The sequence below is a fragment of the Mesoplodon bidens genome (genome assembly GCF_964165515.1).
Source record: "Mesoplodon bidens genome assembly, chromosome: 9".
Classification (NCBI taxonomy): domain Eukaryota; kingdom Metazoa; phylum Chordata; class Mammalia; order Artiodactyla; family Ziphiidae; genus Mesoplodon; species Mesoplodon bidens.
The window spans coordinates 29,089,448-29,114,626 of NC_138166.1; the positions used below are offsets into that span (position 1 = coordinate 29,089,448).

General features: G+C 35.2%; 1 protein-coding gene across 6 annotated transcripts in view; it reads left to right on the top strand.

The window, feature by feature from the left end:
- LOC308622814 (uncharacterized protein) overlaps nt 1-25,179 on the top strand; it is a 583,450-nt gene that overhangs the window by 131,967 nt on the left and 426,304 nt on the right. For 3 of the 6 annotated variants that reach the window (XR_014016684.1, XM_081244446.1, XM_081244447.1), the window contains exons 2-3: nt 8,358-8,446; nt 19,279-19,356. Coding sequence is in view for 3 of the 6 variants with exons in the window: in XM_081244446.1 (XP_081100572.1) it covers nt 8,417-8,446; nt 19,279-19,356 (108 nt within the window). In the remaining 3 variants the exon portion in view is untranslated. Of the gene's footprint in view, nt 1-8,357; nt 8,447-19,278; nt 19,357-25,179 lie in introns of those variants that run through there. The other 3 variants (XR_014016685.1, XM_081244448.1, XR_014016686.1) reach the window with 3 other exon arrangements.

Genomic DNA, 25,179 nt, shown 5'->3' on the forward strand with positions numbered 1-25,179 from the left:
TGGAACCAGCACTGAGACCCAAGTCTACTGGCTGTCATTTCCTGGCACAAGAAAAATTCCAGTTTTTTTTTAAAAAACTACTAGAAACTAGAAATAAGAAATATCCATAAATATCAATATTTATTGATATGCATCATGTTCCAGGTATCTTCCCTGAAAAGATGACTACAAAACTACTCAAAAGGATATGTCCACATTTGGGGCCAGCGGACTTTATCGGAGAAATATGAGAAAGAAAACATAAATCTGGCGCTCAGACACAGGAAACATGGGGAAATCCAAAGAAAATAAAACATGTAAACATAAACATTACATCTGAATATACTTTATCCAGTAGTTTTAACCGACAAGTGTATGGCTCCAAAATTAATTGTATTGAACATTAAAAACTGAAACCGTGGCCCCTTGATCCATTGTTCCACCTGAGAGTGCCCATTCTTAATAGCTTTGAGGGCTTGGATTATCAAGCCAGTGAACCTCCAGGAAATATTCATTTCTCACAGACATTAATTTGGCCTTGAGGCTCACAGCACTGGAGATTTTAGTAATTGAACTTACTCACACCAGCTGGGTTACCCAGAGTGGACTCTCTTCCAAATACTTTGCTTTTATCTTAAGGCTACCATATTATTGGGTAAGATGTGTAATTCATTACAATGTGTAATTTCCACAAAACGAATAAAATTGAGAGTTTAAAAATGCATAAATATGATGTTATAAAATAGACCTTTATAGGGCAGAAAGGTCTGGGAGAAAAAGGGAATTTTATTTTTCTTCTTTTTGAAGTTGAGCTAAACTCTTGAAGCCCCAATTAATTGGGTGTCAAGATATCAAACAATAGGAAGGACTGATAAGCTTTCAGTGAACTCTCCTCCCAGAGAATTTATGTTGGATAAATGATAAGTGAACTTTAAAGCATTAGGTTTTCTGTCTCCTCTTAACCTTTACAGCCCTTACATCCATTTTAAAAGAAAGCTTCAAGTGCCAAGCAGAGATCCAAAGAAAGATTAGAAAATGAAAATTGGACTACTACTATTTTCCTGGTGGAATGTTTCAGTGGTCTAAAACTGGCCAAATGGTTCCATAATATAGACCTTTGTTACCTTTCTTCCCAGAGGTAAAGGTAAACAAGTAAGAAAAACTTATTTTTCCATGGTATACATGGATTCACTTCAGGGAAAGTAAGGTGTAGGATAAATACATGCATACACAATACACACCTACATATGTGAAGTAGCCATTTGTTTACATGACGGTGGGATTTTTCCAACTCTAAATAACATCAGGTATTTGCTCACTATATTCTCTTCAGAAAATATTTTCTGAAATATATCCTGCATATTACTAATTGTGGATTTGTTATAAAAAGCCTGTGATTTGATATAAAAAGCCATCAAGAGCCACTACTAGGCCTTTTCCTGGGGTACAAAGATTAACATTAGGCCTAAAGAACCTATTGTATAGTCAGCATAGAAAGAATTACTCGAATTTGCTCCAGAGGTTGAAAATAAACATCCTACTGGTATTTAAATGAATAATAATATATAAGGGAGGAGTGTTGCTATTTCTGCAAGTCATCTATGACAAAACAATTTCTGTGATTCTGTAAGTGAAGAGACATGAAAAATATCAAGATGAAAGGAGTGTATCCTCAGGACTGGAACACATCTTAGTGTTTTTGGAGAAAGAATGTGTCAAGATGAAAAGAAGTGGATGCATGTTCTGAGATATGCGCACATTGTACAAAATCAGGAACTAAATATGTCTGTTTTTCAGGAAAACTGACCAAGAGAGAGAAACACTATGTAGTAGATACGTGTGCTCTAGTCACCAGGTGGAAAGGTACTGATAAGATTGATCTGGTGCAACAATACATCTCTTAAGACTATCAAATTCTCTTTTTTCCCCCCAATTATTTTTTGTTTAGAAGCTTTCACCTTTACCAAAATTCTTTTGAGAAGTAAGAGAAGCTTTGTAGGAAAATACCTTGATAACAACTTGGGTCTTAGGCTAGAACGTGAGGGAGCCCAGATGTTGACCAAATTAAGGGACCAAGAGAAAATATAAGATTGTAAGATGGGGGAGGTAAGACCACCTGAAGAAGTCTCGGAAGTCCATGTGTCTTCATTATGACCTTGGACACTCTTCAACCCAACAAGTGTGCACCTGCATGCACACTCACACCCACACCCACACCCACACCCACAGAGACCATGTCTTCAGTAGAGGCTCCAAGGCTTCAAAATGTTGAAGTATCTTTGGTTATGGTAAATGAGTTGGACTTATTAGACTAACATAGGTGGAATAAAGGCAATACTCATGTTTCAGAAAGCAGAAAAGCATGCAGAAGTCAGTGAAATAATATGAAAGGAAAAAAAATAAATTTTCAACAATAACAGGCTTTAAATTTGGTGGTTCAGCCAGAGTTAAGAAGATCAATAAGAGGCAGAGAGTGATCTAGCTCATACCTGGCTTTTATGAATCTGTAAAAGCCCATGTATAATAAACACAGTGGTTTCCATCATCTTGGTTTGATGAGCATCATTCTTAAAGCAAACTCTTGATGCATTGATAGAGTGAGTTTTGAATCTGTGAATTTTAACGAGTCCTTTGGGCCCTGTTGAGCCACAAAATTCACTCTATGACATCTCTGAAATTTTGTTATTTTTCTAATGTCTAAAGATGAAATAAATAAGAAAATGTGAATAAGAAGCTAGCTATTAAGGACTCTAGTTGTAAGTTGCTGAGTTTCTAACTAAATTGTTTTCTTCAAGGAACGGAACTTCTATGAATGTGGCTCTGAGCTCTACTTGTTTTTACTTTATCTATGCGCTCATATAATTTTATCTGAGAAAATGTTTCTGCTCCTTATTGTGAAACTTCTGAAAATGAAAGCAAAGGAAAACCATCAAAAGAAATGATCATCAAAATGTATATGGGAGATGATTATGTTAGTACTAAGGGAATGAAGCATTGTTTAGGTTGGCATAATGGAAAATGACCAGTAATAAAATGCCTGTCTGTGTTTGAGGTGGAGGAGTTGATAACTGATGAGTGTAGACACTGGATGATCTGAGGTCAACCAAATGAAGAGAAATTTTGAGGATATGACTTTGCCCATGTAGGTTTGGGAGTCATATGTGTGGTTCTATATTTCAAACCTAGGGGAAGAAATAATTTTTATAGGATATTAAGAATAGAAGAAAAAATACAGAGGCAGTGTGATAAAACTGGAACTGAGAATTCTTTTGAAACATTTAGAATGTTTTTGAATTCTTCAAATATGTTTCTTTAAAGCAAAAATCATAACTTCACTTTTAATTCCGGATCTCTTTAAATCTAAAGCGAGTGTATTGTAGACTGCAATATAGTTTGGGCTTGCGTCTTTTTTTGTTTGTTTTTTTTAATATATTCAGTCACTCTGTGTCTTTTGATTGGTGAGTTTAATCCATTTACACTTAAAGTAATTATTGATAAGTAAGGACATATTACGGCCACTTTGTTAACTGTTTTCTGTCTTTTTTGTGCTTCTCTTGTTCCTTTTCTCTTGACGTCTTTCTTTGTGGTTTAATCATTTTTGTGGTGATGTACTTGGATTCTTTTCTCTTTATCTTTTGTGTATCTGCTATAGATCTTTCTCTTGTGGTTACCCTGAGGCTTGCATCCAGTCTCTCATAGCTCCAACAATCTATTTTAAGCTGATAACAACTTAACTTCAATACAAAAGTTCTACACTTTTATTTCCACCCCCTACACTGTGTTATTGATGTCAGCCTTTACTTCTTTTTATGTTGTGCATCCACTAAAACATTTTTGTGGTTACAATTATTCTTAATACTTTTGTCTTTTAACTTTTATACTAGGATTAAAAGTGATTTACATGCCATCATTACAATATTACAATATTCTGTGTTTGTATATTTACTTTACCAGTGAGATTTGTACTTTCACATATTCTCATGTTGCTGTTTAACATCTATGCATTTCAACTTGAAGAATTTCCCTTGGTAATTCTTGTAGGGCAGGACTAGTGCAGACAAACTGCCTCAGTTTTTCTTTATCTGGTAAAGTCTTTCTCTCTCCTTTATTTTAGTGTACCATAAATGTAAATGCATACCCAATAAATGTTACTGAAGAAAGACATCGCATAAAAAAGGAGGTAGAGGGCTTCCCTGGTGGCGCAGTGGTTGACAGTCCGCCTGCCGATGCAGGGGACACGGGTTCGTGCCCCGGTCCGGGAAGATCCCACATGCCGCGGAGTGGCTGAGCCCGTGAACCATGGCCACCGAGCCTGCGCATCCGGAGCCTGTGCTCCACAACGAGAGAGGCCACAACAGTGAGAGGCCCACGTACCGCAAAAAAAAAAAAGGAGGTAGAATAGAGGAAGTAATAAGAGAAACTACAAGGGAAGTATTAAAGAATAAACCCATGAATAAACCCACCCTTACAGCACGTGAGGTCAAACAGGTCTACACATTTATCACCTACTAGCATCCAAGTCTTTTCTTTTCCCCCTAAGAGTTACTGTTTTTATTTAAAGCTAGGACTCTGACAAGTATATAAGAAGTCTTTAATCCCAAAACGCTGTCCTCAAGTTGGCCTTTCCCCAACATTTTTCATTCCATAGTTTGAAAGTCTTTGTGCTCTGTAATGGGATGCCAGGGTGGAACATTGAAAGGACATGATCATTGCTGAAATAATCAGAGTTCTGAAGGGAGATAAGCCAGTTTCAGAGTCTATATCTATCCAGAAAATGCACAATGAGTTTATTGTCTGGTCTGCCAATATTCAAAACAGCCTTTGATTGAGCAAGAGTATCAGAAATCCAAATTTAAGCAATTTTCCTGGCATACTGTAGCTGCCGGCAGTGTACATAGCTGGACACGGTCATTAGTTTTTATGCTGCTTTAGAGCAAATGTGTTACCAGAAACTCAGTTTACTCCTGATGGAATACTATTGAGCAACCAAAGCATGAAGACTGTCAAAGGCTTCCTCTAAGTAAAGCAGGCTGCTGACCTAAGCTGCCCTGCTCTCAGAAATATAATTATGCACCTAGGGATTTTTTTAATACTCCTTTTTTTGGCCTCCTTATGCATTGTTTTAAATATCTCATTCTGCTAGTGATAGTTAACATTAACAAAGAATAATTTTTCTATATTAAAGTCCTTACTGCATGGATAATGGTACCCTATTCAAAAACATGGTGGGACAGCTGGCCTGCACATTGGTGGTGAAATAAAAGGAAGAAGGGTAACAGAAATGCATGCCAAGTTGAGGAATAAGTTTACAAGCAATGAATTGTGAATAAGAACTTCAGAATTTGGAGACTCTCTTCACGTGCCTTCACCCCTGCCTCCACCAAATCCTGACATTTGTAACTTCTTCAAACGTGAATTTGAAAGACATGTCACAAGATGACAAAAAAAATCTCGGCCTGATGAACATGAGTATGTTGTAGTATAACTATGTACTTTTGACTCTCAAGCAGCAAAACAGCTGAAATACTGATTGTTAGCCAGAAGTCCCTTCTTTCTGGTTAGCATTTACAACCTTGTTGTAAGATCAGGGAATATTTTTCCTGATTCCTCCTAAACTACTGTAAGAATTTCTCAAATAAAGAAGGAGTGTGGACTGGTGAAATTAAATATTCTATGAGGAGGAAAGAAAATGGGGAAGGGCATATGATATTTAAGGAAAAATGAAGAATTCTGGGTTTAAGGCAGACAATGTATGAATTTGGTCACAGGAGAACAAATTGCCAGATTAACTTCAGTTCATATTTTAAAGAACATTTGATAGGTAGGTGATAAACAGATAGATTAATGCATGTATTTATTAAACAAACATTTAGTAAGTACTATATTCCAGGTGTCATACCATTCAAGTTCTGGAAATACAGCAGTGAGTAAGAGAGAGACATTTTAAGCTAGCAAGTGGCTAATATTCTTATGTGAGTGATTCGCAATTAACACATTGGGTTATTTCAGTGGTGACGCATCCTGAAAAGAAATTGAAGCAAGCTCCCATCAGCATACAAGTGAGATGGGTGTGTTCAACATTAGATATGGGGGTTAAGAAAGATCTGCCTGAGGAGGTGACATTTGAGTTGGCCAAGCATAAGTAAGGCTAAGAGATGCTTCAGGCAGAGGACTGGCACTTGCAATGACCCCGAAAAAATAAGCTTAAGAAAGAAAAGAAGACGAATGCGGCTAAATCTTATTGACAAAGGGTGAGGGTGCAGTTGGTAACAGATGAGAGAGAGACCAGATCGTGAAGAAACTCTGAGGCTAGTAAAAAGACTACCTGTAATCACTGTGGCTTATAAGGAGACAAAGTTGCCAATTAAAGGACTTGTGGCTGCATGGCAGGAAAGAGACAATAATGACTTAGACAATGTATCCCATAAAGGTGGATAGATTTGAGATATATTTGCAAGTAGTATTAATAAAAATTTCTTAGTAGTTGGATGTAGGAACTGATGAAATAAAAAAGTATCAAGAATGAGTCTTGGCTTTTGATTTGAGCCCCAAACTGGAAACAACCCAAATATCCTTCAACAGGTAAATAGTTAAACAAAATGTGGTACGTTCATACTATGGTGTACTACTCAGCAATAAAAAGGAAGCAACCACTGATATAAGCAACAACGGGGATGATGCTGAATTCAGGGGAATTATCAATACATTGAGTGAAAAAAGCCAGTCTCAAAAGGTTAGATATGCTGTGATTCCATCTATATAGCATTATGAAACAGAAAAAATTATAGAGATGAAGATTAGTGGTTGCTAGGGATTATGGAAGGGAGAAGGAAGGTTGTAGCTGTGGCCTTAGAAAGGTTTCATTGTGGGATCCTTGAGATGAAAATATTCTGTGGCTCTGATGGTGGTCACACACACAAAAAATCTATGCATGAGACAAAATTTTGTAGAACTAAATACAAACAGATAAATGGATACCTATAAAATATGAAATCTGAATAAGATCAGTGGGTTATATTGATAGGAAATTTATGGTTATGACCTTTTACTACAGTTATGCAAGATTTAAAAATGGAGGGAAATGTCTCAAATGGTAAATGGAATTTCTCTGTATTATTTCTTATAATTGTATGTAAATCTACAACTATTTCAGAATTCAAAATTAAAAAATATTAGCTGCTGACATTATGAAGAGAAGGTAAAACCGAATAGTTACATTGTAAATGATGTCAGTGAGAAAACTCATGGGAAGATAGCTGTTGGTCTTGTGGATTACATCATTTAAATTGCTCATTTAAAATTCTCTTCTCTTAGATTGTGGCTGCTTGTGCTACAAAAAAAACCCAGAAGTAATCCCCTCTGGTGTCTATGTATTTTCCCTTAATGACACATATTTTACCTTTGCATTGAATTATAGCTACAAGGTGAGTTCTGTAAGTGCTTTCATATTGTGGATGATGCACCACTTGTAACAAAATTGCCTGGTGTGTTTATAAAACAATGCAGAGGGACTTCCTTGGTGGTGCAGTGGTTAAGAATCCGCCTGCCAATGTAGGGGACACGGGTTCGAACCCTGGTGCAGGAGGATCCCACATGCCACGGAGCAACTAAGCCCGCGTGCCACAACTACTGAAGCCCACGCACCTAGAACCCGTGCTCCACAAGAGAAGCCACCGCAATGAGAAGTCCACACACTGCAGCAAAGCATAGCCCCTGCTCGCCGCAACTAGAGAAAGCCCGCACTCAGCAATGAAGACCCAATGCAGCCATAAATAACTAAAAAATAAAAATTTATTAAAAAAAAAAAAGCAGAGTCCTACACTACCCCCCTGGCCTACTCAGAATCTGGGTGCACAGTAATGATCTCCAAGAAACAATTTAAGGCTTCTTTTAAATAATTACAGCATTTTAATGCTAAATGTAATATCCTATTTATAGAGAGGAAAGCAGCAAGCATCATGGTTGAGTACTTGCTTTGAAGCCAGGCAGGCAGATGTAGGATTACTTTATCCATCACTTCTTAACTATTGGAATTTCATCAAATGTATTAACTTTTTAAAATCTCAACTTCTTCATTTTTTAAATACTAATGATAACACAGGATTTGTTGAGGATTCAATGAGTTAAAATTTTATATTGCTTGGAAAATTGTCTGATAAAAAGCTACGTACTCAGTAATATCCATATCTATCTACCTCTTAATCCCTCTATCCATGTATGTATGGACAGATGTATCTATCTATTTACAGTATCTACCTTTCTTTTTCTATAAATTTTTGAATGTAAATGCTTATGATATGTTTCCTATTTTAAATTGTAAACATTTTAAGACAAAGGCTTGGATATTTATTTATTTATTTATTTTATATCTTACTAGGGTCCTGGATGTCCTGGTTGATTGCAAAAGTTCTTGATTGACATCTTCTTTAATGATATAATGTTGACACATTTGGAAAATGATGGGCAGGTAGGTATTTTGTCCAATATTGTGAGAAGCAATTAATGAACTTCATAAATTATTTCTTTTTTATACCTCTTTGTGTAATTTGCTAGTTAATGTTTGTAGCCAGAGTTTGACATTGACTTATCTTTCTCGGACACTTGGGCCCATTTTCTCTCATTTACCTTATCTCTAAATTGGCCCCAAAGGAAACGTAATTATGAATTAAATATTGACAGGGAATGATCCATTACATTCCAGCATCTAATTTATGTGCTGTTAAATATTATGGATCCTTCAAAACAAATGAAAATTAAGTCACTGTTTTGAAATGTCATTTTTGTTGTTTATTTTATCTCATTTTTGAGCTTATAAAAAGTCAGGCATATTAGCTCAATCAAATGTGAATATACCCCTGACAGGACTGGAGATATGCACATCTTGGCATAGACATTTGTTGAAAACAAACTTTTTTTCCCCCTTCTCATTCTGCTGACATCTTAAGAACTATTATATTTACAGAATCATTGTGGCAAATTAGTCTCTAAATGATGTATGAAATGAAATATCCTTGCCAACTTCAGATAATGGGCTGAGATCTGCTATGCTCAATTACTTCCTTTAATGTGTATGTGTGTTCAATCGTATTTAAATTTCCTTTTTTTTTTTTACCATAAATGTATTTAATTTTTTTTTCAAAAATTAGCTAAGATATTGGGGTAATCATTTAGACCTAATAAATTATTATTGAGATTAACTTGGGAAATTCTATTGTGGCATAAAACTGCATCCACATATTATTTATGTGTGGAACTATAGTTTTTTTTTATTTATTTAAGTTATAGGGACCTCCCAAAGTCACTTAGGTCAATTATCTGCTAGGAATCTAAATTTATTCAAAGAATTCTGAGCCACATTAACAATACCTGAAAATTCTTGCACTGTGCTAACATCAAAGAGCTGAGTCACCCATGCTTAAGATCGATGTAAGACCACTGAGTCTGAGATTATCCACAGGTTTCAAAATTAATTTTCAAAGCATTAAATATTTTAAACTCTAGAGATTTGGAGAAGAGAAATGCACTTCAAAATTCAACTTAAAATTTGAATAATAGACTTTTTCCTCATTGTAAAAAAGATGCTGATTTTTTTCTGAAAATAATGTGATTTATTACTAGTCACTATGGATATTTTCAAATACCCCAGAAAGGTAAATACATATTTAATGTAACCAAAATTATAAGTAAATATCCAAAGAAGAAACTCAGTTATTGATACAGCCAGGATTCATAACTGTTTATCCTTACTTTTCCTTGGGCATATTTTAGTTTAATTCCCCTTTTCCCAGGGACACAACATAAAGGAGAAATGGAGTTAGTGCCCACTAGATGTGATACAAGGAATAAAATTTTAATGCCAATTAATAATTCACAATTTCTACCTCATTTCTGTTAGATTTCAGAGGAGAATTATTTTCTCTCTTTTTTCTTTTATTGAAATATAGTTGATTTACAATGTGCTAGTTTCTGGTATACAGCAAGGTGATTCAGTTATATATGTACATATATATATATATTATATATATATGTATATATGTATATATATATATTCTGTCTCAGATTCTTTTCCATTATAGTTTATTATAAGACATTGAATATAGTTTCATGTGCTATACAGTAGGTCCTTGTTGTTTATCTTTTTTATATACACAAGTTGTATCTGCTAATCCCAAACTCCTAATTTATCCCTTGCCCCCTTTTCCCCTTTGGTAACCATGAATTTGGTTTCTATTTCTGTGAGTCTGATTCTGTTTTGTAAATAAGTTCATTGTATCATATTTTAGATTCCACATATAAGATATCATATGATACTTGTCTTTCTCTGTCTGATGTACTTCAGTTAGTATGGTATTCTCTAGGTCCTTCCATGTTGCTGCAAATGGCATTATTTCATTCATTTTTTATGGCTGAGTAATATTCCATTGTGATCTATCTATCTATCTATCTATCTTCTTTATCCATTCATTTGTTGATAGACATACTTCCATGTCTTGGCTCTTGTAAATAGTGCTGCTATGAACATTGGGGTGCATGTATCTTTTTGAATTAGAGTTTTCATCTTTTCCAGAAATAAGCCCAGGAGTGGGATTGCAGGATCATACAGTAACTCTATTTTTAGTTTTTTAAGGAACTTCCATGCTGTTTACCATAGTGGCTGCACCAGTTTACATTCCTACCAACAGTGTAGGAAGGTTCCCTTTTCTCCACACCCTCTCCAGCAGTTATCATTTGTAGATGTTTTAGTGATGGCCATCCTGACCAGTGTGAGGTGATACCTCATTGTAGTTTTGATTTGCATTTCTCAGAGGAGAATTATTATTATTATTATTATTTATTTATTTATTTATTTATTTATTTATTTTTAATTTTTGCAGTACGCAGGCCTCTCACTGTTGTGGCCTCTCCCATTGTGGAGCACAGGCTCCGGATGCACAGGCTCAGTGGCCATGGCTCACAGGCCCAGCCGCTCTGCGGCATGTGGGATCTTCCCGAACCAGGGCACAAACCCGTGTCCCCTGCATTGGCAGGTGGACTCTCAACCACCGCGCCACCAGGGAAGCCCTCAGAGGAGAATTATTTTAATCAACACTTTACCTTTAAACTTTGATGATTTATATACTATTTTTTGTCAAATTACAAAGTAATGAATTTTTTTCTATTTTTTCTAGAGAGACTTTTCTCTGTAACTTTAACACGTTTACTTCATTTGTACCATAGAGACCAATTCCAAATTTTTTTATATATAATTTATCCCTTTTAAATTAAAAATAATTTTTTTATTGGAGTATAGTTGATTTACAATGTTGTGTTGGTTTCAGGTGTACAGCAAAGTGAATCAGTTATACATATACATATATCCACTCTTTTTTAGATTCTTTTCCCATATAGGCCATTACAGAGTATTGAGTAGAGTTTCCTGTGCTTTACAGTAGGTCCTTATTAGCTATCTATTTTATATATAGTAGTGTGTGTATGTCCATCCTAATCTCCCAATTTATCCCTCCTCACCCCCTTTCCCCACTGTTAACCATAAGTTTTCTACATCTGTGATTCTATTTCTGTTTTATAAATAAGATTATTTGCACCCTTTTTTTTAGATTCCACATATAAGTGATATCGTATGGTATTTATCTTTCTCTGTCTGACTTACTTCACTCAGTATGAGTATGTCACTGCAAATGGCATTATTTCATTCTTTCTTATGGCTGAGTAATATTCCATTGTATATATGTACCACATCTTCTTTATCCATTCCTCTGTCAATGGACATTTAGGTTGCTTCTATGTCCTGGCTATTGTAAATAGTTCTGCAATGAACATTGGGGTGCATGTATCTTTTTGAATTACGGTTTTCTCTGTATATATGCCCAGGAATGGGATTGCTGGATCATATGGTAACTGTACTTTTAGTTTTTTAAGCAACCTCTGTACTGTTCTCCATAGTGGCTGTAACAATTTATGTTCCCACCAACAGTGTAGGAGTTTTCCCTTTTCTCCACACCCTCTCCAGCATTTATTGTTAGTAGACTTTTTGCTGATGGCCATTCTGACCAGTGTGAGGTGATACCTCATTGTAGTTTTGATTTACATTTCTTTAATAATTAGTGATGTTGAGAATCTTTTCATGTGCTTTTTAGCCATCTGTATGTCTTCTTTGGAGAAATGTCTATTTAGATCTTCCACCCACTTTTTGACTGGGTTGTTTGTTTGTTTTTTTGATATTGAGCTGCATGAGCTGTTTGTCCCTTTTTCTATTGCACTATTCAGTGCAACTTGAGAAACATAGCTTGATGTCTGTCCCTATCTTAAGTTGGGTTTCCCATGAAAAAGACTTGGAGAAGAGATTCTATGCAGGGAGTTAATTGGAGAGTGCTCTTGGGGAAAACTTCTGCAAGGAATAAGAGAAGGAGACTTGGATGGAGGAAGTTGAACTCCAGTGCATTTGGAAGAGAAGTCACAATCAATTTTATGAGAAGTTCTAGAGTTGGGACAGCTCTTAATATTTGTCCCAAATTGAGGCAAGGGGGACAGGTCTTTATCTCCCCACACTGATCGAGTTTTGGGTGTGGTTTGCCCCTGGAGGGAGTGAAATCTAGGGAGAAGTAGCTCCCTTCGGCTAACTGCAAGTCCCTGGAAGGGTCTCTGCTGTGAGTCATTGGAAACCCAACCCCCCCAGAGTGTGAGCGTCCCATTCCTGAAGGGGAAATCTGAGTGATGTACCACATCAGCCTCCACAGTCCAGCCCATGTGTGACTCATATCCACTTGCTTCATACTGTAGGTTCATAAGATCTGGGAACAGCTAGTTCAAGATTCTCATTAATCTCTGTAACTGAGAATTTTATAAGAGGAAGATGAGGGGAATAAATTGTAGGCCTGCCGCTACCGCTGTTTTCAGAGCCACAGTGGATATTCAGCATTTTCTTCCTCTTTGACTCATACTTGACTCCTCTTACTCTGGTTTAACAACTCTGCTAGTCTAGGTGGTTTCCTGTGTGCTGTGAGCTAGACTGTCATCCCTCAGGTGTCTGAGAGCCCTGGTCACCATACCCTACTACTACATTTGTCTTTTTACTATCAAAATTGGGCTAAAGATTACCAAGAGATAGGCAAATAGATCAATGGGGAAAATACACATTCTTTTCTGTTACTACTTGGTGACATCAGTCCTAACTCCTTCTAATGATCAGAGTTAATTATCCCTTTCACTTTGGTGACTCTGTTCTTGCCTGCTCACCTCTTGGCCACAAGGAACCCAAGGTTACCAGGGACAGCTCTAGTTTAAAGTTTAATGCGTTTTTTATTATACCCTCTAGTAGAAGTATCTTTACTCTGGGAACTAGAGTAAACCCAAAGTCTAGAGTTGCAAATTAACCAAGTGGACTAACCAAGATGATCATAAGCAAGGCCCACCCCTATTTATACCCTAGGTTCCTGGATCCATATATTCTAATATTCTACCTATTAAGGACATAACATCATGTAATAATCATTAATTTAAGATAGATAGATAGATAGATAGGTAGGTAGATAGCACATCCTGGATGATAGCATCTATTGTCACAGAATTAGTCCAACCTGGCAACTCAGATATCCTTTCAAAAGTTTCCTCCATTAGCTCAGTGGTTCTACACTGGAGGTGACTTTGTCTGCTGTCCCACACCCCCACCCCGCCCCGTAGAGACATTTAACAGTGTCTGGAAATATTTTTGTTTTTCACAGCTGGGTGGTACCACTGGAATCTAGTGGGTAGAGTCCAGCAACCCAGCAATGCTGATAAATACACTGTAAGGCGCTGGAAAACCACCACACAAGAAAAGAATTATTTGGCCCAAAATGTCAATCATGCAGGGGTTTAGAAATCCTGCCTTAGCCCATTACACCAGTAGCTTCTGGCAGCTGTTGAATGTGATATGACTACTGTACTCATGACTACATGCCAGCCACCATTTCTGGTTCACCATGAAGTGGCTTCTTTGGTCAAAGGTGATATTACGTGGTGTGACATCTGGCTGAATCAAATATTTTATATCTTAGACAGTGGTTCTGCCCATGACACTTTTAGTAGGAAAAACTAATCCGTACCTGTGTCATGTTTATCCAAGTCAGTGAGAATTACTGCATTTCCAGGGTGTCATGTATCTGTTATAATCAATGAATCACTACATGGCTGATTAGCCTCTTCAAAAAATGATGTTTGACTAGGGGCTCAGTATTGATTTCTGTTTCTGTAAGATCTGGCATTTGCCAAAAGCTGCAGCTAAATTCAGTTTGGAGAATGGAAGGCTAAGCAGTTTATCACATGTTTAGACTCTACCTCCGATGACCATGGCTATTCTATTCATGAGCCTGTTCCCAGAGAGCTGAAGAAAGGGGTAGGTTGACATCAACTGAATGAATTATTGGAACTACATAGCTTTTTAGGGCTGCTTCCATGTTGGATGCTCTTTGGTATGTTAACATGTGAATTGAAGATCATTATGCTTTGTACCCACTCCCATATGGCCATCCATACACCTCTTCTCCACACCTCCTCATCCTTCCCCATGCTAACATTCTCCTTCAAGGCCCCATCCAGCTAGCCAAGCCATTTACTACTCCTCTTATTTCACATGCATACTTATTTTAAGCTACTTCTATTTAGCAAAAGTTAATAAGTAGGTGTGACACCGAAATAAGGCTCAGCACAGTGGGAGGACTTCACCTCAGCATTAACTTTCTAAGCCGCCTCTGACTGAACGTTAGTGAAGTAGCAATACATTTTTTGTTCACACCTGTACACTAAGCCACATCATCCATGAACTCCCCTTAGGTTATATCCTCTTCCATCATAAGATCATAAGAGACTTCTCAATATGAATACAAGTGTGAGTTGACAGATCTATAATTTTAATATGTCTCAAATGGAGATATAAGGATTATACAACCTATCTTCCAGGTTTACTGAGAGAAAAAAAGAGATAATGAATAGGTAAAATCCATTGGAATAGCAAAAACTATGCTATTATTCATATTTTTATCATATAACAAAATGAAAAGGATATTATGATAAGCAGAGACTCAATAACCAGATTAGCTATGTAACATTTGAGATCTTGAGATAAAAACAGAAAAAAGGAAAAAAAAGGTAAACATTAATGCTAGGAGCTCCACGTATATTATCTGAGAGGATTCAGGAGTTAATATAAGAAGGCTGTGTCAAAATGTAAAGTAACATACTGCTTCCTTCATCAAGGAAGTCTTGATGTAAAACAAGCAAACAAATATACTGCTTCCTTCATCAAGGAAGTCTTGATATAAAACAAAAAAAAACAAACAAAAGATTAGTGAAACAGTTGCAAAGAATAATGCTCCCTGGACAAAACTGGATTATTTTACAATGTTTCTTTGATTCTTTACACTCAGAAGAAAGGTAGTTTAGGCTCTCAAAGCAGATGTTCCCTAACTTCCTATATGTGGATGCTCAGGTGAATTTCACTTTGCAGATTAGCTAATCACCTACACACACACACACACACACACACACACACACACACACACACACACACACACACACACACACACACCACTGCCTATAACTTCTTTCCCTATTGCTAGGCCTGTGACCAAATCAAAATTTTGTAATAAACATGGATTTATAGGAAAAGTGATAGCATATATAGTTCCAATATATTTTGCTTTAACACATCTGAATAAAGATATGATGAGAATGACAGATGTTTGACACTAATTGATATTAAATACTGTTATGATATGTGCATTTCAAGAGGAAAATGAATCCCTTTATTTATAATCAATTTGCATGCATAATTTACCTTATTATTTTTATTTCAATAATACTAAGGTTGAATAGCATACCTTAGGTCATCTTGGCTAGACACCTTACTGAGCAGTGGTATGAAATCAACTTAGAGTTAATAATTTAAATCATCCTCAAAATGACAGACCTGCACATGTGTAACCAAATTAATGATATTTTGTCTAAAACACTGCAAAGTTAATGGTTTGGAATTGATGAGCTCTTAGGTTCTTTTCTCTTCTAGAATTTGAAGATTGATACCTTCAGTTACAAATAATTCTCTCTGATCAAATGACTTTAACTCAAAGAATCAAATGTTTAATTACATTTGATTCTTTTTTTATTACAAATCTTTTGAACATACGTTCTGTTTCCACTAAAGATTTTGATACTTGCCAGTTTCTGTTAACTACTTTCTGTCCGTTAAGTGAAATTAGAGAATGTATATTTTATATTCTTCTTATAATGGGTGATTATTCCAAGACAGATGCTGTTTTGGTGGTTTGGTGCATAATCTGGCAGTCAAAAGAATTTAAGGTACTAGCAGTAAATCATATGTCACTTGGCAACAAGATCTTGAATATAGCCCATTTTTCTGTGACTTTTTAAAATATAGTTTTCTTTAAGTCTTACTAGATGTTGCATCTGTTTCAGCCTATATTGAAATTCATATGAATGAAATGTAAAAAATAAAATACAAGATGTCACACTAAAACTAAGATCAATTTACTTTTTTATCCCCCTGGATGGTTTCTAAACTTCTATACACTTTTTTTTTTGCAATTGAATTATTTATAAATAAATATTGAAACAATTTGGATTCTCCAAAATTATTTAAAATAGTTTCCTTATGTCTAGATTCCTAAGATTATCAAGGAATGACTGGGACTTCCAATTATAAGTCAACCAATTTAAATAAACACCATTGACAAAGTACATTTAGAATGCATTCTGGTATTTTATGATCACCAAAATTGTATTTCATAAACACACAGTAGACAACATTTTTAATAAGAGTAGTTTTTCTATCCCCTTAGTAGAAGAAAGCTAGTTCCAGCTGCCTATTAATTTATAATTATCATAATAAAGCCCGTTACCTACTCTTCTGAACAAAAGTAAACCATAGCTATACTCTGCCTGGTTAATATGCTTTTTCTAGAATTACAAGGTACAATTCTCAATGGAAATAAGCTAAATCTTGAGTTCAATTCCCAAAGTATTGTTCTCTTGAGCCTAAATTTCAATTAGTTAGTGAAGCAAAGCCAATATAGATACACTTATTCTTTTCTTAAGTAAAGGTTTTTTTTTTAATGAATTCAGGACTGTTTAGAAGCAAAATTCTAAACCAAAAGAGAGTTCTGGTATTGAGGAATACAGAAGTGTTGAGAGGAGCTCAGGACACAATATTTCAATTCGTTTTTGACAAGATTATCACCCAAGTTTTAAAAACATGCACAGAATATTTTATGCTAAAGAGAATATTAAAATAATCTATTTTCATTCTACTAATTATAATTGTATTGGTATAAAAATAATATATAGACCAGAATTTATCTTTTTTTTTTCTAAATGTGTGCACTTTTCTATGAGATTGTGTTATGCGATTAGACTGAAATTCATTAAGGTTAAGGACAAAGGTCTGATTTTGTCCTCAAGGACTGTAATGCTTATTTCAACAACTCATTTCTTTTAGCCTGGCCAATAGATGATCTCTAAAGACCTGGGTATTTTTGTAAAATTCATCTAAGAATTAAAGAGGGCCTGATTCTCTTACTCATCATAATCAACCACCTAGAAAGATATAGTCTTCTATTCCTCAAAGTATATCCCAATCCATCTAGGTTTTAAATCCCTACAAAGATACTTTAACAGGAGTCTGTTTTCACTGCAAGATGAGAGATGGGTGAAGGCTACATGTTTCTGAGATGAGATTAATCTGACAGGAAGGTAAAACAATTGATCAGACACTTTCCTTTGAATAGATTTTGGTAGGACTAAGGCAAGATAAAAGACAAAACACTAGATTACAGAAAAAGAAAATACGTGATAGGGGCTAAATAGGAGGAAGACAGAGTAACTGGAAGATTAATGTTAATCCCTTTAGAGTTTTGACAAAGGCCAGTCCTGCTCTTCCTTAATATCATTTCCAAGACTTGTCATAATATTCCTTGGCTCAGAGAAGTTCAGGATTGTCCCTGGCTCCTTAATAACTGTGGCATTTAACTTACCCTTTAAAAAAATGTTATATGGTATCTTCGCCATAACAAAACCAATTTTTTAAAAAAATTAAGGCCTAATTTACTTATAATAAATCCACAGATTTTAAATGGACAGTTGTAGATTTTGACAAATTAACACATATGAAGTTACCACCCCCAATAAAAGATAGAGTATTTCTACACCTAAGTCTGCTTATGCTCCTTTGGCAATGAACTCCTAAGGCAAATGTGATTTGATTTTTATAAGCACACCTTATTTTGCCTGTTTCAAAATATAAATGGGATAAAAAAGTATATGCTCTTTTCCCTTTTGCCTCTGTAACTCAGTCTACTGTTTTTAAGATTCATTCATGTTATCAAGAATGTTGTAACGGTGTACCTATAATTTGTTCATCTATTCACCTGCTAAGGGATATTTGAGCTATTTCCATCTTGGGTCTATTATGAACATTTTATGAAAGTATGTTATAGTCATATGTTTTCATTCTTTTGGTAAATACCTAGAAGGGGAATTCTAGGTATTCCAGTGCTAAAGAGTTTTCCAAATGGCACCATTTCCTACTCTCAACAGAAATGTATGAAAGTTCCAGTTGCTCCACAACCTCATCCACATTTGATGTTGTCAGCCTTTTTAAATTTAGCCATTCTGAATGGTGTGACATTTTAACTCTAGACGGTTTAATATCCGTTTTTCTGATGGCTATGAATTTGATCAACTTTTCATGCATTTATTGGAAATTTTTATATTTTCTTTGGTGTCCGAGTCTTTCTTCCTATTTTTATCAGGCTTCTGTCTTTTTATTATTGAATTGTAGGAGAGCTTTTTATATTCTGGCTATCAACCTTTTATCAAAAACATAAAGGTAATCATTTCTTCCATTGAGAGCCTTGCCTTCTCATTTTTGTGAAGGTGTCTCTAGAACAGAGGTCAACAAACTATATAGCCTATGGGTTAAATCCAGCTTGCTACCTGTTTTTGTTAATAAAGTTTTATTGGAACACAGTCTCGCCCATTAGTTTATGTATTGCCTATGGTTGCTTTCACACTATAAAAGCAGAGTTAAGTAGTTGTGACAAAGACCGTGTGGCTCACAAAGGCTTTAATATTTACTCTCTCTTCACAGAAAAATTTGACCAACTACTGCTTTAGAAGAGCAGAATTAATTTATATAAAATACAATATTTTGAATATTTTTATACTTTTATGTTACTATTTTTGTGCTATCTATAAAAACTTTGTCTAACACACAATAATGAAGTTATTTCCTACATTTGTTTCTAGGAGTTTTATGAGTTAGAAAGCAAAGTTCCTCCCCACCATGGGAATATCAAGTTGTTCCACCATCATTTGTTGAAAAAGGTACCCTTTTCTTACTGAATTAACTTGGTATTTTTGTCAAAAATCACTTGGCTATCTATATATTTGACTATCAAGCCCTCTATTTTCTTCTGTTATTTTTGTATATCCTCACATTAATACTATATAGTCAATTTCTATAGCTTATAGTAAGCATTGAAATTATGTAGTCATTTTGTTTTCAAGACTGTTTTGCCTATTCTAGGCCCTTTGAACTTCCATATTAATTTTAGTTTAGACTTGTCAGTTTCAAAAAAAGCCTTATGATATTCTTACGAGGGTGGAACCATATATCAACTTGTGGAAGGTAATCATCTTAGCAGTGTTAATTCTTCCAGTCAATGAACATGATATATTTTAACATTTGTTAGGTATTCCTTACAGTGCTAGAGTACAGTTTTGAACTTTATTTGGTTAAATTACACGTTAAGCAAATAGTAAACTAAATAAAACATTTAAAGCACAAACTTTCAGACCCTGGACATTAGGCAGCAGAAAGCAGTGATCTCTGTGGTAAAGGTCTTAGCAATCTTTGTCTCAGACATAAATTACATTTTTCTGCTGCTCTAATAGATTAGCAAATTCTAGAGGTCAATCAAACACTTTTTTCTTATTGAAGATGTACACAGTACTGGTAGGGCAGGAAAGTGGGAAATAAACTGCTGTTAGTACCTAGGAATTTCTTACTTTTGGTTGATTAGGAGGACCGGCATTTCAGATGTGGTGATAATGGATACCTGTTGACTGGGAGAAAACAAACTCTCAGAACTGTGATTTTTGGAGTTGGCATGGAGGCACTGTTGCTAAGAGCAGTTTGGGACAGATGGGACTAAAGGCTCATGAGATATAATGTCAAGGAAGTTAAAGTGTGTGTTATCCGTGATACCAAAATCCATCCCACTAGGGGGATTGTGAAGCTCTACTCACCACACTTTGTAGACAGTCACAGTGTTGAGTAAAACCATTTCTATGTATTCAAACTGGCCGAGGTTTATCTAGAATGCAACCTTCTGCAAGTTACCTTTCCCAATAAAATTATAACAGTAATAGTTTAAAATGTTCACCATTCATCGATCAGGTTCTGTCTTGCAGGCATAGTACTAAGCACTTCATTTATATTTTCTGATTTAATTCTCACAACATACCTAATTTAAGAATCATTAATCCCATTTTACAGATTAGGAAAATTAGGTAACATTAGCCAAAGATTCTTGGATGAATCCAGTATTTGGATTAAAGTTTGTTTGAAAATTGTGTGCTTCAGATGGTTTCACTATACCACCTCTTTGAAAGTAATTTCATAAAGGTCAATTTACCATGGAAATGTTTCAGAAATTTCAGTGATTCCCCCTAGTGTATAATTGGTTCTGACTCAAATTCTCAATCTTGAGAAAATAAGCAAAGTCACCTCAATGAGCTTAAGAAGGCATGATCGCATAACCAGCTATATTCAGCTAATAAAGATGAGGGTTTGCAACAATTCCTTCAAAGAAGTGAGATCATAGAGCTTCATATAGTTCTTCTATTTATAATCTTGGATAAAGAGCTACAAGTTTCCTTGATTTTTTTTTCTTTGAGTCTGTATCATTGTTCATTTTTCTTATTTTCCTTCAATTTATAAAATAAGAGAAGGTCTTACATTTCAGCTCCTTCACACCAAACACCCATAAAGCTAGACGTTACTGTGCCCTGAGTAAATTGCATCTACATATGAAGCAGCACATCTGCAAAAAAAAGCTGACAGATGAATCTTTCTGCAGAAAAATTGAGAACGCTGTTGGTGTCTGGTAGAAGCTTCATTTTTCTGCTGCTGACTTTGATTACTTCCAGACCTGCTGCTGTCAGAGGAACTAAAAGGGAAACTGAAAAACTTGATTAGAGCATCAGAGTCTGAGGCTGTGGAACCCAGGGCTGAAAATCCAGGCACCTCTTTTATTTGCAGTTTTTACTGTTCATAAATAAAGATGGGGGCAGATTTGGATAACTAAATAGAATGAGTCTAAAATTATTTTGAAAACAGGCCCCATGGCCTGTTTAATACTAAAATTTGGGACAGTTAGTAGACAATTTCTCTCTGATACTGGGTGAGTGAGGTGTGGGACAATAGTGTAGACAAGGAACTGGGTCTGGAGAAGAGATATGTTAGTATTAACTCACAGTGGTAGTCCTGAGACAAAGGGATTCTGAGTTTTGTGCTCTGAGCTAAGAAGCATTTAGGAAGCAGGTATTAGTCTGGATCCATAAATCTGCAAGAACAAGTAGAGAGCAGGAAGTGGTTCTGAAAGAAACTGTCATTCTAGATGCTACAGTCTCCTAAGGCAGAACAAGTAGGTTTCAGGAGCTAAGACTTGGACCTATTCTCTGAAACAATGGTATAAATGGGTTAAAATTATCATGAAACAACTATACTGAAGGTCACTAATGGTAAGAAACCAAATGTAGCACAAATGAGAATCATTCCATTTACGTAGGGCAGGCCTAAATTTAGCCTGATTTTATTATAAATAAGTATATACATTTTAAAGATCATGAAGGTTTTTTTTAAAAGCGTATTTCTAGAAAATTTCTGTCTTTGTGTCTTAACACTAAATAAAAGTGGCTATATAATTTTTTTTCACAAATTGAGATAGTATACATGAAATATTCTGAATGGAAATAGATATTAACTTATGTGGTATATAAAAAATTCCCTTTGAGAGGCCTAGAGACAACTGAAATCAATGGAAAGTTATCATCTGGAGTAACTAAAGTGGGTGCAATGAGAGGTCTGGGTGTTTGTTGGCTAACAGAGGACACCAACTATGTCTGCAAAGATGCCAGTGGAGAAGGGGACACATCTGTTTCCCATACAAGCTTCAAATCACGTCTCAAGAGTGCACGGTCCACAGTACAGGCATTAAATTGAAATTGAGCTACCGCTCTCATTGAAACCAACTTTGTATTGTCTTCCCAAGTTTCTCAAGGTGGCTAATGATTCTTCTTAGTGAGGGAGACCAACTAGGACAGAATATACTGAATCCACCAGGGAATGGTTTTAGGTCTCTACATTAAACAGCTGTGGAATTATGTGGAGGATATGAATTTTTTACATCTAATTGAAAAATCTGCTTGATACATCTTCTCTCTCTTTGTGAGGTACCCGAAAGATTGGTTTCGTATATCAACAGTGTCACTTAACAGCTCTGTATGATGTTGGTCAGAAATATCGCTCAGTGTTTCACTTTCCTTTGTTGTAATAATAAAATCTATACACGGACTTATTCTGAGGATTAAATCATTGAAAAACAACTAATAGGGTTTGTTATACAATGCAACTTATTATTTCAGAATCTGTTTCTTTCTTTTTCTATATTTACCTTGATGAAGGAAATGAACTTCAGTAGGAAAAAGAAGAAAAAAGAACTTCCCTAGGAAGAAATGTTATAAACCTATGAAGAATTTGTGGCTTCTTGGGCATCCCAATCTAAATTAAGACTATTTGATAAAAGGGAGGTTTTTTGTTGAGGATTGTTGAGGAAATGTTTTACTGTTTTACGGACATGTATTTGGGGATTCAAATTCCCTCTTACTTTGTAGTTACTTTGATAGTATAATGCTGAGAGGGGTAAAACTAGACCCTGGAATTGAAGCAAGAAGTATCTATAAAGCGTTTGATCTCAGCCAAAAAGTTTTAGATAGCTAAAGGGGTCATTTACATTATTTTAAGTTGTCAAGTCCATGTTGCCAGCATAAGAAAACATTCAAGGACAGGGCACTAGCTATTTCTATTCAGTAATTGTTCATTATCGGGGCTGGACTACCCACTTTTCCATAAGTCTTGAGTATGTAAGATTGTGTGCAGAAGCAGGAGAAAGAAAACCTCAAATTCCTGTGTGTGTGGGAGAGAGAGTGTACATAAATATGAGTGTGTGTGTGTGCATATGTATCAGTTGTATGCATGTGTATGTGTTGTGAATTTGTGTGAATATATGTGAATGAGTGATGTCTGTGAGTGTGAGTATAATTTAAGTGAAACAAAATTCCAGCAACTGTGATAACGTTGGACGAAACCAACTGTTGTTTCAATGAATAGAGATGCTATGCTGAAAGGAGATATATTATGACTGTTTATTTTGTTACAATGGCTATCAATTTAAGCTTTAGCTTTAAGGCCAAATAAATTTGAATTCATATACTTATTATCAAATAAATAGTGCATGAATTCAAAGGGCAGAGAATTGATAATTGAAATTGTAAAAGTACCTTCATTCCTTTTGTAAGCATTTCTATCAGTTTGTGATGTGCATACACAGTTATCTACTGTATTAAAATGAGACTCTTTTCTCAGGCATTATGGAAAGTATAATTAATAAGTGATATCCATATACATAATGTGTTGCCATAAAGACTAGATTGATTAATTCAACAATAGCCAGAAATTTTTTTCCAATATGTTTTAGTAAGTCAATTTCTGCACATGGCTATGTGCAAAATAAGTCTGTAAATCTAATGCAGAATGATGCACATACATTATTCAAAATTCACATCAAACATAGTCTTACAATAAAAATGAATTACTTAAATAATTTTTAATTTAACCTTGAAATTTGGTGGTAAGAAGGAATCTTAGAGTTGAACTAATCAAGCACCTCACTTTATATGAGGAAATTTAAAGTCTCTTATTAGTCTACTAAATGACTTACTCTTTGCAAAACTCAGATCTATCATTAAAGTCCCATGACTAAAACACTTTCAATGGAAATCATACTTCTTTGCCTTTAAACATTTTAGTATTCTATAAATTTAGGGATCTTAAGCACTTTGTCCCATTTTTCCTAGACAGGGAAATTTTAAGAGCAAAATGTGCTATTGGCACATGAGTTTTACGTAACTCTTAAAAGTCTTATATATCATACTGTGTGGTGTGAGTTTTGATGTGTGGGTGAGATGGAAGCCTCTATATGTAGATATGGGACATACGCTTGGATGAATTGATGTAGGAGGAAGACTATAATTTTTACTGTATTGAGAACAGGTATAAAAATTGTTATCTGGGAGTTATGAAATATGTTGTTGAAGCCTGATTGTGTAGAACCAATATGCTGATGATTGCCAGTTCAACATTTTCCAGAAAAAAATCTTCTCGAGTTCTTGACCTATTTATATAATGTTTTATTTCCACTTGGACATCTCAGATTTATCACACCAAAACCTCTTCATCTTCTCTTCAAATCTCTTCCTAACCTGGATCTTTGTGTTAAAACCATGATCTATTCAGTCAACCAAACAAGAAATCCAAGATTAATTTATGATTCACCTTTATTTCTCTCCTACTTTCAACCCAATTAAACCTTGTATATTTTATACCCTGAATATTTATTGTATCTTCTCTTCTTGCTTTAGTTCACATTCATAATAATGTTTTTCAACCAGATTAATCGGACAGTCTTTTTAACATTTTTTCTAATTTTAAATGTATTCTCAGTAAAAAGGTTAGATTAATTATTTTTAAACATAAATGTCTTAATAATTACTTTTTTATATAAGATTCTTAATTGGCTTTCCATCATTTTAAAGAAGAAAGCTAAACTTCCCAAAATAAAAGCCAAGGCCCTTCATGATTTGTTCCTTTCTTAAGTAATCAGGTTCATTTCCCGCCACTACTTCTGCCATTGTTCCAATAAATCTGATTTAACTGTAGATGACTGAATGCTCCACAGTCTGGTAGCTCTATCCTTTGCATCTTCTTTTTCTCTGCTTGGTACAGGCTCTATCACTGAATCTTTAAAGATTCAGTTTAGATATCCTCCTTTTTAGGAAATATTACCTGATTTGTTATTTACCCAC